The sequence below is a fragment of the Podarcis gaigeae genome (assembly GCF_964106915.1).
Source record: "Podarcis gaigeae genome assembly, chromosome: 4".
In the NCBI taxonomy this organism is placed as follows: domain Eukaryota; kingdom Metazoa; phylum Chordata; class Lepidosauria; order Squamata; family Lacertidae; genus Podarcis; species Podarcis gaigeae.
The window spans coordinates 44575370-44592033 of NC_139677.1; the positions used below are offsets into that span (position 1 = coordinate 44575370).

The 16664-nt window shown below is 38.8% G+C and overlaps 2 protein-coding genes across 2 annotated transcripts in view; one reads left to right on the forward strand and one right to left on the reverse strand.

Moving 5' to 3' along the window:
* The window catches only part of LOC310842516 (uncharacterized protein), a 34157-nt gene extending 27067 nt beyond the window's left edge, over nucleotides 1–7090 (reverse strand). The window contains exon 1 of the mRNA XM_083734646.1: nucleotides 513–7090. Coding sequence (XP_083590772.1) covers nucleotides 513–578 — 66 coding nt within the window. The 5' untranslated portion in view covers nucleotides 579–7090. The remainder of the gene's footprint in view (nucleotides 1–512) is intronic.
* The window catches only part of PDK3 (pyruvate dehydrogenase kinase 3), a 40953-nt gene that overhangs the window by 1846 nt on the left and 22443 nt on the right, over nucleotides 1–16664 (forward strand). Inside the window, exons 2-3 of the mRNA XM_083734500.1 lie at nucleotides 13815–13956; nucleotides 15761–15832. Coding sequence (XP_083590626.1) covers nucleotides 13815–13956; nucleotides 15761–15832 — 214 coding nt within the window. The remainder of the gene's footprint in view (nucleotides 1–13814; nucleotides 13957–15760; nucleotides 15833–16664) is intronic.

Genomic DNA, 16664 nt, shown 5'->3' on the forward strand with positions numbered 1-16664 from the left:
TAGTGTTCAGCTGCTGAGCAGGCAGAAGCTCAACAGATGGAGCTCCACACACAGGGATGTGAGGAGGAAACACCACCTCTTCATTTCTGTGTGTGGTGCAGCTCTTGCAGGCAAGTTCCCTACCAGGAAAACAAGGGGAGGATCCAGGGAAAAGTTGACCAGTGTCAGTGCCTCAGTCTATTTAAGCATTCATTATATTCTCCCAGCAGCTCAAGGTGGCATATGTAAAGTATGTGGATGATTTCCTGCCCAGGTACTGAACAGCAGCTGCATCGCCTGTCTTCAGAACATTTCTTGGGCCAATTCAGATCTTCTGAATTGATTCGCCAAACCATGGCTTATTGGGAGCAGGCCCAAAGGCTCATGCTCAAGCCCACTGAAATTTCCAGGTTTTGTCTAATCACAATTTGCCGTGCCATCCTATCTAGACAACTTAATACTAACTTTGGAACAATAATGCTCACTTCAAAACAAGGTTTCATGATTAGCAATTTATTTATCTATATGCTTACCTGTATATCCTGCCTTTTGTCTATCATGGACCCAAAGGCGAGGTATAATGTTTTGAGGGCTGTCATCTGTTCAGGCACTGACTGAACCCAGACCTTCTTAACTTCAGTGAGGTGGTGACTCTTGTGGTCCCTCCCAACTCTGCAGTTCAGTAATTCTACACTGGTAGTGGGTCACTTTGGCATGTGGGTAAGACTGACAGGTGTCAGTCACCTGATGTCACCATGATTCTCTTAAAAAAGGAAGAACTGGGAGTGTATTCTAAATGCATTTCCTATTCTTCCTTTGCTGGTGTGGTTTACATCCAGGCTAGGCCTGCAAATGAACTTTTTTCCTTGGTAGCTGTGGCTTGAATTCTTTTGTAGATGCAGCCTGAACTTAAATCACACCTGCAAAAGAATATGAAAAATGTTTCTTTGCAGGCATGGCTTGAATTCAGGATGTGGCTGCAAAGGAAAAATTAAGAACACTCTTAAGTGTTCTTCCAGTTATTAATTTTTATCAAAAAAAAAAGTTGGCACTTCTTTAGTTTGGCACATTTCTCTGTTGCAGTACACTTACAAATCTGATACTTCTTCCTATTAGCTGCAGCTTGAACTTCCTCATGTCTGACATTGTATATGATGAAACATGTTCATGGTTTGCCCGGAACAGCCTGGCAATCATAATTAGGCACATGAGCTGGACGTTCCCCACCAGTCCTTATTGGGAGTATTCTGAAAGGGAATATATTCTGAGAGGAAGGAAGTGTTCTATTGGCCTCCACAGGAAAACTACAATGGGGCAGGATTGTTGTTTTTTAGTTCTTGCTGCAGTGATAATAGTGGGCAGTCCCATCAACAGCAAGTTCTGTGTGACTTGGTCTTAGTATGCAAAATGTGAGCCTGCGTTTTTCAAAGCACTATCCAGTGTGGGCAAAGGCATTTTTTGTTAAACCTTTCCCCAAATCTAATTCCAAATGCATTTTGTGTCCTTGCCTAGTTCATTATTTTTCTTTGTTTTCTCATTTTATTATTTACTCTTTTGTTCAGAGCCTCACCAAAACATTATGCTTGGCTGACAGATCAGCATCTCAGGGAGACACGCAGCAGGCGTCAGTCACTAAGGGTTTTGAAGGTTAAGCAAATTCTTCCCAGAAAGCAATAGTAATGTGAAAACCTTGGGATCTTATTTCCCTCTTCTTGGCCATGTATGCACTTTGTGTTTTTGTATTGCTGTGGTTTGTGTCTTGGGAATACTGAGCTTTTTTGAAAAGCAAGGGCTTGCAACTAAATGGTTTTCACTTCCTGGTGTGGAACTCCAAACACTTCACCTTAGCATGTTAAAACAATTACAGTACAGCTTTTTCCTACTACTTGGTAAGTAGGTACTCAGGCACGGGTGGCAGATGTGGGTGCTGCTGTGGTCTAAACCACGGAGCCTCTTGGGGTTGCTGATTGGAAGGTCGGTGGTTCGAATCTGCTCAGCGGTGGTGAACTCTGTCCCAGCTCCTGCCAACCTCGCACTTCAAAAGCACACCAGTGCAAGTAGATAAATAGGTACCACTGCGACAGGAAGGTAAACAGTGTTTCCGTGCACTCTGGTTTCTGTCACGGTGTTCTGTTCTGCCAGAAGCAGTTTAGTTATGCTGATCACGTGACCCAGAAAGCTGTCTGTGGACAAATGCTGGCTCCCTTAGCCTGAAGCGAGATGAGCGCCGCATCCCATAGTCGCCTTTGTCTGGACTTAACCATCCAGAGGTCCTTTACTTTTATCTACTCAGGCAGAGGGAAGTGGATATGTGCTGCTGCTTGATCACCTACAAGGAGCAGCACCTAAGACGGCATTTCCCGGAGAAAGAAAGTCTTATTAGGGGTTGTCAGTTTAGCATGGCAAAAGTTTTCCAGATGTCTTGTCCATGAAGTTGTCAAACAGCCCCCAACCTATTGCACAGCTGCAAATTTGTTGCTGCTCAACTACTGAGGCAATCTGTGCCTCCCTCTGCATCTTCAAAGTTGTGGATGATACTAGCCGTTTGTCATGCTTGCTAGAGAGCAGCCCTGTATTAGCTATGATGAGTGGAACTGTTGAAGGCTGACCATAGCAACTGGACAGCATATCATCAGAGGTGGGGAACCTGTGACTACAGGTGATGTAGACAAATTCCTATAAACCCCAACCAGCATGGCCAGTGGTCAGGAGCGATGGGAGTTGTAGTTGAGCAACATCTGGAGGGCCACAGGTTCCACACCTATGATTTGTGCCAAGCATTGTTGTTTTCTATATCCTCTCTTCTATGGGAAGCCAGCTTGAGCCCTTGCCTGACTAGATTTTTTTTTAGGGGATATAGTAAGGTTTTGTTTGGACTTGCTTTTGTAGGCTGAATGAGATGTTGATTTTCTTGTCATTGCTTTTTTTCCCTAAGAGAGGTAGTTTTCTTATGAATTCCTGTGGTCCTGTTTTATCTTTAATGCGTTAAATTGTTTCATATGTTGTGTTGCCTTTTTATATAAAGCATAAAGTTTTTGCGGGACGTGGACTTAATGGTCAGGGGTCCCTTTACCTTTACATTTAAAGTTTTTGCAGACAACTAGATATAATTTTAAGTGTCTGATACTCTACAACATTTTCATTATATACCTGCATCAGATTTTTGTAAATGATTCAGTATGGTTAGGATCAAACTTCAAGGCACTGGCTCCCCTAGATTTGTAAAATACTTTTGAAAATCTACCATATGTGAGATATTTAGGGACATGGATTTATTTTTCTTTCTTTATCTCTCCCTTTCTCCCTTGAAAAAGTATTAATCGTAATAATGTTTTGGTCAGTGAAATTTAGTCTAGAGAACACTGATGTAAATTAAACTGAAGCACAACAGCAGCTGATAAATGGTACATTCAGCCAAAAGAAATCTTATTTCTACTTCTAAGTGTTCCTTTATAAGTGAAAAAGCTGACTTTGCAAGTTTGATAAAAGCTTTGTGGTAAGTTTGTTTGGAATAGGAGATAATGCTAGAATAGGGCTTTCCACATTATGTAAACCACTGAATGCAGGAGACATGAAGTTCTCAGGAGTGTTAAATATTAGCACAGAGCTAAATTATATATGTTTAAAGAATGGTATAAGGATTTGAATCTTAATAAAATGAAATAGAAAGCATTGCGGGAAGCTGTATTGAAATGATTGAAACGAGAGTTTTGCTATAACCACTGAGTAAAAGCCATTTTTCAGAGTTTGGGGGACGACGACGACAAAGCATTCCTATGTTCAGGATCCCCCCCTCCATTTATGTAATTCTATTGTGATTAATAGATCAATACCAGCTATTTATGTATATTGTTCATTTAGGGGCAAAAGGACCTCTCTGAATTTAGAGGGCATTAAATGGCTCAGAAATTTTATATGATCAGGTAACAAGAATAATAAACCAAGACAAAAACTTGGTTTTTGTTGCCCAGAATGGCTGGACAACCCAGTCAGATGGGCGGGGTGCAAAATTATTATTATTATTGAAATTAGTCATGTAATCAATCAATAGTGATGGTTTGTGGCCAAGACAGACATCACAAAATTGAAAAAACTAATACTTCAGGTCCAGAGAAGTAATGGTTTGAGGAAAAGGGATTTGGAAATAGTAATCCCTGAAGATGCATTTTGTTCAATGTGGAATACTTCCCTACAAATGTCTAAGACTAATGTCTTTATATCTAAAAGAGAAACATATATTTATCACTTAAAAACTTACTGTTGGTGTTATATATCCCTCCATGTGGGTTACATGCATATTTCCCAGTGCAGAATGTAATTTGAAAATAAATAAATAACAGGATAACAAATTCTGGGTAATCAGTTTTGAGTCATGTGCATAGAATATTTGGAGCTAGCAAAGATGTCTTGTTCTGGTTTTGATTTTGGGAGGAAAATGGGGCCACTTGTTGGCATATTGACACAGTGATTTCATATGATCTAGAACCAGACTTAGGTATTCTGTATGTTTTTGTTCAGGAACTGCAGTTGAGAATCAATTCATGGAACGATAATTGCTTTTTAAAATGTTTGTGATGAAAGCAGTGTGCAATTCTCACTAAGAAATTTATTAATCACATATGAAGCAAGATGCTTATCTGTATTCAGATAGTTTGCAATGACTTAGATTTGTATGGTCCACAAGGAATGCTGAATTGTGTCTGTATTTATTAGGCATTTTTATGTGCGCGTTGATGAAAATAATAAATGGTGGGGGCATCAAGTATATTTTAATTTTATGTTTAGTGTAAATGCATTTAAGTAAAGGACAAAACCATCTAAAATACATATTTTATGACCTAAAACATTACATTAATGTTGATCGTCATAGTGGTCCGTTCCTTTGAAATCCTTTAAAATTTGAAATCCAAGTGTGGTCTGTTTTCATTATCTAAATTGGGTGCAATTATGGCAAAAAGATAGTGAAAATTGTTTGTAAAGGCTTCAAGTTCTAACATTCTAGTGCTAACACAATCTAAAGATTAGATTAGGTTATTTGAACATTAACTTGTCATATGCCCCTTTTGAGTTCCTAAACTCTGAAAGCATGGGAAGGAGGCAAGTTAGTAACTAGATAAAATTGTTATTCAGGATCATTCTGTAATGTAATTTTAAATAATTCCTCAAATCATTGTCAGTAGCACTTAAGCCCCTTGTATACTGAAAATTTTTGATTGAAAAATTGAGATAAAATTAATGGTTTAACATTGATGCAGCAACACCTGTGGCCTGTAGTTCTGCAGAATTTAACCACTGAGCTTCTGTTTACTTAATTAACCATTAAATTAGATGTGGCAGACTGGTTGTTGATGGGCCAGATGCAGCCGGTTGGACCTTCCTGCCTAGCCCTCAGTATCCCCTCCTCACTTGCAGGTTTTAGGCTTGAAACAAAAGCTTCTATTGGTGTGCGTGACAGCGTGTTTGTCCACTTTGGCCACACTCGCTGTTGGCATATGGTCCCTGAATGATTGTCCAAGGGGAAATGCAGCCCTTGGACTGGAAAAATGATCCCCACTCAGATTAAAATACAAAAAAAGAAAATATATGCACTATATTTTTCAAACCAAAACAAAAAACTTGAATATTTTATCCTTAGGGCTTTGGGCAGATTACGTTTAAAACACTCATAAAATGTCAGAAGAGCAGACTAAGTTGAAAATTATGTTAAATAATATTATGTCATCTAAGTTGCCATAAAAAATCAGCCAGCCAACCTTTCCAAATTCTTTTTTTTAAACTTCTGGGAAAATATTGAAGTCATGTCACTTAGGGCTTGGACTTCCTTCTCTAGTTTTATTAAGTGTTCAGTTAAACATTTATTGGAGATAAGAAAGGTGACTGCAAAAACATTTTCTAAATATATCTTGCTGCTTCTCATTGCTGGGCTTTGCTGTTACTATTTTAACTCACTTTAATTATTAATGCTATATTAACAGGGAAGTTGGAATTTTAAATGAAAGGTTTAGAATTCAAGGAGCCTCTTAGATAGCTGTATTGTCTAGGCTTCCCTGTTTGATTTTCTTACTTGCTGCTCCTCAAACTGCACTAAAATTCACTCTTGAAGTTTGCCCAAGCTTCTGGAATAGAAAGGCATTGCTTAGAAAGGTAGTACTAGGTGACCTTGTAGCACAACTGGAAGATTCCCACATGGTTCTTTGGATCCCAGCCTAAGACTGAAAAATAGCACAGATAAACATTGCATTGGAAGGCCTATTTCTAGTTAATGGGGTATGGATGAAGAAGATACATTGTATCTTGTTTATTTGTTTCAAAATATATTAATGCTCATTCACAATTTTTAGCAGGCTCAATTATATATTCGCATAACTTAATATTTTTAAAAGGTTTCTTGGATATTAGCAATTTTTGTATTGGGCGATTATTATAGATGCAGTTAGATTTAGTCCCCTCTTGAGTATTGGACGGAATTTCCTCCCTGGATTCTTGCCTGGGACTTGTCCTTTTTCAAGGTCACTGAGCAGAGGTTATACATGTAAGATTAGGTGCATGCTCTCATGCAGTTTCTTGTTTTCAGCAGAGATAAACTGAGCTAAGTAGTTGTTTTCCTTCCCTTTAAAATCAGCTTTGTAACAAATTGGCAGCCAGAGTAGAGGTCTCTTATGTAACCATTTTTCTTCGGATTTTGCCAGCAACTGTGCCAATCTGTTTTCTGCCTTAGTGATGATGAGATGATGCCCAGTAGTTTTCGGAATGCTTTTTTCAGAATCACTTCCCCCTTGGAAGTCAATGGGATTTCAGCATGGCAGTGTTAATGAACTGCATTTGGTATAATTTACCTACTTCACAATACAGTATATGTTAATTTCAATAGGGCTCGCATACATTTCCTCTCACAAATTCAGGTTAAATGATTAAGTGAGACACCAAAATACTACCTGTTAGACTGCAGAAGCCAGTAGCCATTTTCTTCCTGTGCCAGAGGTTTTCAACCTTTTTGAATCCACGGCTCCCTTGACCAACTACCTTCTTTCTGCAGCACAACTGTGGGGCTCAGGAGCCCAGTTATGTTACCCCTTGCCTGTAGAGCTGGCAGCCTCGCACCCTTTTTCGGACACCCTTGTAGAGTGTTCCCTCAGCCTCCTCTCCCTTCACCTTGGGAGTCCTTTGGACAGCCGCTGCTGCCGCCCCTCAGAGGAGTTGCCCCCCCTCCAAAAAGAGGTGACTCCTCACACTGCCCCACAGGGGCATGGGACTTGTCCGTCCATTCCCAGAAGCAAGGTCTAGTGGACTGGCTGGCTGGGGCCCCTCACCCACTTGCTTGCTTACTCCAAGGCCACCTCAACTCCTGGCAACCAGCACCCCTTGGCCAGCAACAGATGCATCATTTGCCTGCAGAGCTTGTAGCCAGGGCTACTGCAATAAACAGCTGTGAAGCCTTTGGGAGGCAGAGATGTGAGAGAACATCAGAGAAGGGAGGGAAGGAAAGAGGGATAGAGGTCAGTGTTGCCCATGTCACTGTTGACCATCATTCAAGGCATCCCAGGGTGCTACACACACTGGTTGAAAACCACTGCCCTATGCAAATTGCATTTTCAGAGGAGAGGTTTTTTTGTCATCACCCTCTGAGGTTCCAATAATTCTAAGCCACTCCTAAGTTCCTAAGCCCAGGAACTTATATTTGCACTTTTTGTAAAGTATATGTTAAATTCCAAGACACATTTATCATCACATCTACCTTCGCCCTATACTGAGACTTGTTCTGTTACCCTCAAACTACTCTTAGATGATTTTATTTCTGTTAGTTTTCTTCTAAAGCTATGGGAGAAAATCAGTCCAGAGTTCTCCTGAGATAACCAATTTGTGCAGGACATCTGAAAAAACTGAAAAAAAATATTTTGCTTGCACGTTTAACAACTTATGTGAATACTTCATTGCTAATGATATCATTGAGTTGTTTTCAGTGTAGTGATAAGCAGATTGTTCCATCAGTGCAAGGATTCCTCTCCCTCAGCTAGCGGGTCATTCAATCATTAAATGCTGTCATGAGAACTTGAATAGGCAAACATTCTATATAATTAATGAATTTTTAAAGATACATTAGTTATGTGCATACATTCAGTGTTTTAACTATCTCTTTAAAATGTAATGTTTGTGAAGTGGTTTTTATTCACTGGCTGGTTAATGCAGCAGATCACTGGATACATAGAAGCAGAAAAGTATTTAAATGCATATGCTACTTTTTCACCTATTGATGCTGAAAACAAACAGTCCAGAGATAGGTCAGTCTTAGTCCATTTAAATCAATGGGCTTTAGCACGCTTAAAACTGGGCTGGATCATTTTATTGGTGTCTTAATCCTCTTTGCTATTTACCTTCTTCAAGATGTGTTAAGATAAAGGAATTAACATGTTTCATTTGTCTTGTCATGTGCAACGGTCAGTATTGTAATGTTTGGCATACAGTACTACTCAAATGAAACTACCCTGACTGATCAAAAGCAAACACTCCACGTAACTACTGTTGTATAGTTTCACATGTACTTTTGAAAGATAATATAAGTATTTTTATTGATATTTTCATGTGTCCTTGACAAGTATCGTAACTGAACAATCTTTGTCCAATGCTCATAACTGTTCTCCTAACAAAATTATTCATTATGGATCATAAATTAAGAAAGCTTTGCAAATTAACAAACATAATTGGCTGCTTGATTTATAATATTTTTAATTGGCCTGTTTAGCTTTACTTAAAACGTATGGTGAGATAGCCAATATTAATTAGAGCAAACCCATTGATTTTAGTGGATCTACTGTGAGTTTGAAAAACAGATAAACCATAAGTGAAACTGAAAATGTGAACATTTTATGTAAGAGACATTGAAGAATGCACTGTCTATACTTGTCTTGATGTGGTTAGTAGCTTTGAATTAAACACATTAATTATGGAAGATCAGTTCTCACAAGAACATCAAATTGCTTTACATTTGTTTTTTAATCAAAAATTATAAAATGGATTTAAGTATAAAACTGACAGTTTATATTGTCCTGTTACTGTGACTTGCTTGTTTTATATGACAGTAATCTCTTGGAAACCTTGTCACATGAATGAATTCTTTGTGAAAAATATTCACGATTGTAGGCATGTTTTGCGTTTAGTTGTCAAGCAATAAACATGTATGTGTGAGTAAAAATACTTTCCTTCCTTTTTATTTACTTCTGATGACATTAGTGTTGGCTACAGAGTAAAGAATGTGTTTTTTACATATGCACACATTCATTGTATGGCAGAATTTTACATCTTTATAAGTTCTGGGAAGGGCAGAAAGTTCAAGGATGCTGTTCATGTACATTAAAATCAGTAGGAGCTTGGTTAAATATTCCAAGAGAGTGTTGGGTAACTAGACAAAAGCAAAACTCAATCCTTGTGAATAAGAAGAGTTTCAACACTATTCTCTCCTATTAATTATGGAGTAAGGACTTGGACTTCATGTTCTTCTTGCCTGTAGAAAGATATGATGGCAAAAGAGAGAGTAGTAGGAAACAAGTAATTTCCACAGCGATCTGTTTGTACCCTCTTATAAAATAGATGCCAAACCCTGTCTACAGTGCTACTTATATAGGTGAGAATTGCTAAAAGCAATTGCTAGCAGTTTTAGTTCCCAAAGTCAGCACTGAAGTTATATATTTTTTTATCATATATTTTTCAATAGTATTATCTAGATCAGGCTTCCTCAAACTCAGCCCTCCAGATGTTTTTGGCCTACAACTCCCATGATCCCTAGCTAGCAGGACCAGTGGTCAGGGATGATGGGAATTGTAGTCTCAAAACATCTGGAGGGTCGAGTTTGAGGAAGTCTGATCTAGACTAATAGTATTATCTAGATTAAACTCTTAAAGCTATTCAACTCTAGTAGCCATAGAGCAGTGACCTCTTTATTTCTGCATGTTTTACTATTTTTTGTTGCAACATCAGTCCTGGAATTGTTGTCACAAAGGTCCTAGGATATGAGTAAATTTAAGAACGTGCCAGTGATTTAGAAAAGCCGGAGTTTAGTAGCTTGAAAAGATCTGCTCTTCTCTGAGAGCTTGTCAGCAAGGAGGTGGGCAGGGAAAAGAACCTGTTTCCAGGCTGAGTAAGGAGGAATGGGGAGGTGTATGAAAGTGTCGGCTGGAGTCTCTTGGCTGCATAAACACTTTCGTTTTTCAGCTACCCTTCTCCTTGTGTGTCTGTAACCAGGCCAGGAGGTGGCTTGAAGTGGAGCAATAAAAAACATAAGCATTAAGCCAGGTTACTGAGTTTGGACATAATGATTAATGCAAGCTGAGATTCACAACCTTTAAAACTATGGGTCCAACTGTGTTGGCCTTAAAGAAACCATGCTTAGTTGGCTGGGGCAGGTTTGAACTAGATATGAAAACAAGCAAAAGTTAATATGAACAAACCATGGTTTACCATCTCAGCCCCTGCTAGTACAGCTGCATGCAGTTCTAAAACATCTGGAGGACAGCCATCGTAGGAGCAGACAGCATTACCGGGCAAGAGGGGCACATAGGCTGACCTACAAAGCAGGTATGGAGAGCCTTTGGCCCTAGATGTTTCTGAACCACAACTCCCCTCAGCCACAGCAAGCATGATGGAAGTTGTAGGCCAGCAACATCTGGAGGGCCAAAGGTGGAAAAATTATGCAGACTCTTCATAAAGAAGCATGTGAGACAATTTATTGTTAGGAATAAGTTACACATTAAGAAGGATCTCTGTGACTGGATCGCTGAACTTCTTTATTTTTACTTTTATCTGGGGCAAAGTTCGATCAGAGAGGTAAGGGGGTGATTTTTTTCTTTCCCATACACAGTTTTCCTGATTTAAAATTTTGCTCCCTCCTCTGAAGTTGCTATATTCCCATTTGAAGGCTTCCCCCCATGGCTCCTTCAGAGTAAAAATAACAGTACCTGTATTGGAAGATCCAGTCATAGATCTCATTGATAACATGTAGTTAAGCCTCAAGTACATGCAGGATGGTAGATAACTTTCCATCCAGTTGTGTACTGCTTAGTGAGAAGGCAGATGGGGCAGAAATGTTGTGCCATCTCACGTCTTGCTCCAGGTTACTTTAGGTTATATTTTTACTTGGTTTCTTTTTGAACAGCTTAAAAAAACGAACCACCTGCAACTGGTTAACTGAATCTGTAACTACAGGGCATAAGTTCTCACATTGAAGGGTGTAAACTGGCTGTTTAATAGAGTTCAGCTAGGGGCTATTTTTGACTCTGTTTATTTCAGTTAGGAGTCTATCTATAAGTCACTCACTGTTATGTTCTCATATGTTCTTGAGAGCAGTTCCATTTAAAGTTGTGCAGAACTCTATAGCACAGACTAAATAGAAAAGGTGAACAAAATAAATAAAAATAAGGCTTATGTAACTACAACTGTAACTAGAATAATTTGCTCAACAATCTTCCTTTTTTATACCAATTTTTTAGTGTTGTCTTAATCACTTTGGACTAGTGCAGGCTTATCAGCTTGGATCCCTTAACCATGGTGAAATTAAGTAGAAGTGGAAGGGGTCATATAGCTCCTTTCAGGAGCAAAGTCTCCCTATATTTCCCCATGAATCCTAACAACAGGAGAGCATTACATTAGTATTAGCTAGTTCCCTTTTAACAAGGGTTTGGTAACCAGTTTTAATCCATGGGTTCAAATCCTTGTTAAGAGGGAAGACAGGTTAGCATTAACATTGGTACTTAACATTGGTACTGGTGTGATGCTTTTAGACAGTTAAGGAAGCAAGGGGAGATTCACTTTTGCAAGTGATTCCATGAGACCTTTCCTGGCTATTATAGAGAGTAGTGGTTGCCAGCAGATATTAATGGATACTGTTTGTGATGCGCACACAGTCTGAGCCAACCTTGATGATTCAGTGCCAATGTCTCTTGTGTCCTCAACAGTGATTTTGCCTTGGTGGTGGTAGATTACTTCTTGAAGTTTGGAAGACTTGAAATTCTGGTAGAGAAGAATCAGCATCTTCTGACCTATGCTTGTAATAATAAATAGAATGAAAATTTGACACTTTGTGGTAGCCAGAAATGGTCAGTCTAACCAGATGAATAGCTGGTTGAGTCCCAAGTCAGTTGTGCTAGTAAAGCAAAAATAAATGATTGCAGATTGTTCTAGTGGTCCTAAACAGTTTTTACAGATTAATTATGTGACAGATAATGGCTGTCATTTTCCAATTCTTGACAAAAATATATCTACCAAAAAAAAGTACATGCATGCAGATGAACAGGCAAAGACATACATCGATAAATACTTGCAGGATCATATCTAAAACAAAAAATTACTAAGCTATAACAAGCCATTGTCAGGCGTGCCTTAAAGGAGTGAGAAAAACTAAGTACTTAAGGGGGGTGGAATCTGATTGGGCTGTATCCTGCCAATGTACATTATCTGCGAATAGATGCTGAATGATGTGCTGTTGAACTGATTATAATGGGACTGCCTTAAAAAGTATGACCTTGATTGTGCCAGTTGCACTACACTTAAGGATTTTTCAAATTGCAAATCTTAGTTATTATATGCATAGCAATGCTTTTAACATTATTTCCTGGGCTGCATGAACATAACTTAATCAGTACCTTGCAGCACTTGTTCATTTTGCAGGCGGTTGTCTTTTGTGACCATGACTAACACATTTGCAATCTTTCTCTTGCCTAAAGTGGAATACTGACAGCTCATTACAGGTAAAACACAGGTCTGTGAGTTTACCTGGCCTTTTTGAATATTACTGTGGAGTTGTCTACTCTTAGGGAGGGGGTGAGAGGAATGAAAATATGTATAGTCTCTAGTCTGAAGCCTTGATGTCTGGCTGTTGGCTACTGTCTAGAACATCCAAGTTGCTCTACTAAGTAACAATGAATAAACCTTTACCAACTTTCTGTTAATTTGAATGTGTATAGATTGAAGGTTGCAATCCCGACTCACCTATCGGAGCATAAGCCCCACTTATGAGTACCGTAGGTCTGTATAGGAGTGTACTGTAAGGGTGCAATGAGGTCAAAGCCAAGCACACCAAAGTCCCATTAAAAACACTGAGCATGAAGGTCGCAGTTAAGCCCATTAGTTTCATACATTTTAATTGGACCAGTGTGCCTAAGCGTACCAGGACACTGCCCAGTGTTTCTTTTCTCTGCCATGCTCACCCTCGAACTCAGCACAAAACATCTATTCTATAGCAGAGCATGCAGAGATACATATACAAACACATATGTTATGACACTAACCCACCACTGTGTTAGAAAGGTGAGTGGAAAAAGATAGGTCTGCCTCTTCCTAAAATGCTCCAAATACCAAAGAGAATTGAATCAAATAAATGTTTAAGAATAATAAAAATACTAATGCATCATTTAGAACCACCAACCCACCCCCCATTTTTTTAAAAAGAACATTAATCCAAAGTATTGGATTCAATCTCGTTACTCAGTTTACTTATGTACTATATGCAAAAGTATTTTGAAAAGATGTATATATGATTGCCAAATGTGCTTCCATCTTTAGGTCTTTTGACACGGTTTAGCTTACAGTTAGGTAAATAATAAGAAGATAGATACAGGTATGCACTTCGATTAGTGCAATCAGGCTGGTGTTGGCGGTTACTGTGGGTGTTAAGTAGTTTGTGTATTGAATTCAGATTTAATAAACATGAAGGAAACTTGCACTCAAAACCTAGCGTCTGGCTAAATAAAGGATTTTTTTTCTTTACATCATGTTTACATTTTCTAAGAATGTCTGAAGAATGAGGGAGTGGAGGAACTAAATTCTGTTTGTCTTTTCAACCATAGGACGTGATAATGCATGTGAGAAAACATCATATATGTTCCTGCGGAAAGAACTTCCTGTGCGGCTTGCTAACACTATGAGAGAAGTCAACTTGCTGCCGGACAACTTGCTGAATAGACCTTCAGTTAAGCTAGTCCAAAGCTGGTAGGTATAGAGAACAGGCAACAAAGCTATATGAACCAAACATGGTGAATTTTACAAGCAAAATAATCTAGCTGTCCAGCTCAGGCAAGTGTAGCAAGCTTACATATAAGAATTCAATGGTTGGGTTTCTGCTCCATATTCTACATACCTTGGCTCTTCCTCTACCTTGTACATTCCACTTCATCCTTACCCACAAGCTCTAATTTCTCTTCCCTCCATCTGCATGCTCCAAATTCTCTTCCTTTCTCTCAATTCACATGTTCCACCTCCGCTTTCATGAGTTCTGGGATAGCAAAAATGACATCATTAAGAATAAATTTAAATTTGGTGTGTGTGTGTGTGTATAAGAATATTTTTGAGTAACTTGTTTTTGCAGTACATGAAGTTCTTTGGGCCATGAAGAAGACCTATGGTGGCAGGGGGAAGTGTTGTTAACAAGCTACATCTAAAAAACTCTAGAGAGAGAAGGGAGAAATGGGTGAGACGTTAATGGGGATTAATGTGAACAAATGCGGTTTCACCTACTTAGGCACCAGTCCTACGCACATTTAACTGAAAGTATGTTTCACTAAACTTGGTGGAACTTTTTTCTAATTAGACATGTATAGATAGGATTATACCAATGCTTCTTTTTGGTTAAAAGGTAAAGGTAAAGGTACCCCTGCCCGTACGGGCCAGTCTTGACAGACTCTGGGGTTGTGCGCCCATCTCACTCAAGAGGCCAGGGGCCAGCGCTGTCCGGAGACACTTCCGGGTCACGTGGCCAGCATGACATCGCTGCTCTGGCGAGCCAGAGCTGCACACGGAAACGCCGTTTACCTTCCCGCTGGTAAGCGGTCCCTATTTATCTACTTGCACCCGGAGGTGCTTTCGAACTGCTAGGTTGGCAGGCGCTGGGACCGAGCAGTGGGAGCGCACCCCGCCGCAGGGATTCGAACCGCCGACCTTTCGATCGGCAAGTCCTAGGCACTGAGGCTTTAACCCACAGCGCCACCTGCGTCCCTTCTTTTTGGTTAGAGATGGTATTAAAAGTTGTGCGATGAAAACCTAGTGCATTTGAGGTTAGTTTGATGCTAAACCTGGTCTGTTTCTTAAATGGGATATGTGCTTTTGCAGAGATGCTATAAAAATATGTAAAATGTTTTCCCTTTACTGTACTGAGAAGAGTGGAAAACTATAAGCTTATTTTTATTGCTTTAATAGATGTTTTGTTTTGTAGCAATAGTGGCTTACAAAATCAAATCTTAAAAGTAAGATAAAATATGTCTTGCAAACCCAAATAATCTAGGATAAAAGCAGCAGAAGTCAATTATAAAAAGTCCTGCAGAACAGTAAGTTTCAAAGCTCTGATAAAAGAGGAGAGGTGGGACTTGGAGGAGCGTTCCAGGTTTAGAAGATTTGCATTAACTGCAGAATTTCCTGCTATATGAAACAATATCTACATTGTTTTCTACACAGTGCATATGTTATAAATAACTCTACAGTTTTCCACTTTCAAATGGTTTCTGGTGTCAGGTCTATGTCTAAAATACTTTTAAGTACAAGTGAATAAATTGAAATCTGAATCAGTTGGTTCAAGTATTTAAATAGTAATCCTTTAATTTACTTAATTTTTGCTGGACAAAATTTACAATATCTGCATCATATTTCAAAGATATTTTAACCTAACATTCTTTAGTTGACAATTTTTGTAGGTTCTAATGCCTTCCAGTGTTTCAAGTCATTATTAGTTAAGATTCTAGCTTATCTCTTGCTTTTTTGCTAGGTGGTTTTACATTAATTTTGCTCTTCCTATGTGTTTCAGGTATATGCAGAGCTTTCTTGAACTTTTAGAATATGAAAATAAAAGTCCTGAAGATCCACATGTTTTAGATAAGTAAGTGACTGCTGTTTCAAACAAATCAACTCTGTGGAAGCAGTATAATGATCTTCTGCCATAATGTAGATGAAATCAGAATTTTAGTTCACAAAGTTTGCTGTTGTTTCATGAAAACTTTTTTTTTATTAGAACAAATAACTATATTGAAAAAGACTTTTAGTTTCTTAATAATGCTGTATTGTATATACTAATGAACTGATCATGTATCTGTTTGTTATTTCCAGCCTGCTGTAGTTTAAGGTGAAGGCAAAATGTTAAGTTGTAACCTCCCCTTAATAAAAAAAAAGAGGAAAATTCTGCCATTGTTTCTAAAGGAAATGCACTGTATATTCAGCCGGATGCATCTTGGAAGTCATCTTCTGCAATTGCTTGTACAGCTAAATTGGCAAAGTGACTTTAAGAGAGAGAGTGTATTTCCTGAGATAAATAAGATTACACCAGGAGTCCCATAAGAAATGGATTTGTGTCTTTGAAAAGCAGTGGAAAATATTGGTTTTATTTTGTGGAGATGATGAGAGTATTAGCTTTGGGGCTCTGAACAAGTGCAGAATCTGGGCCGGATTTAGGTTTGATGAGGCCCTAAGCTACTGAAGGTAATGGGGCCCTTTATATGTCCAGCTGTCCTTTGTCTACAATAATTTTTTTGTGTTGAATATATGCTATATGGTGATTTATTGACCTAATAGGTATCTAAAGCCATTTGCACATATTGCCGTGCAACCAGTCCATGCAGAATGTAGGCACACTTTATATAGAAATGAGCAAACCAGTGATATTTCAGGGAGCAGGCTAGCAGACGGGGCCCATTGCTTACATCATAGGAGACTAC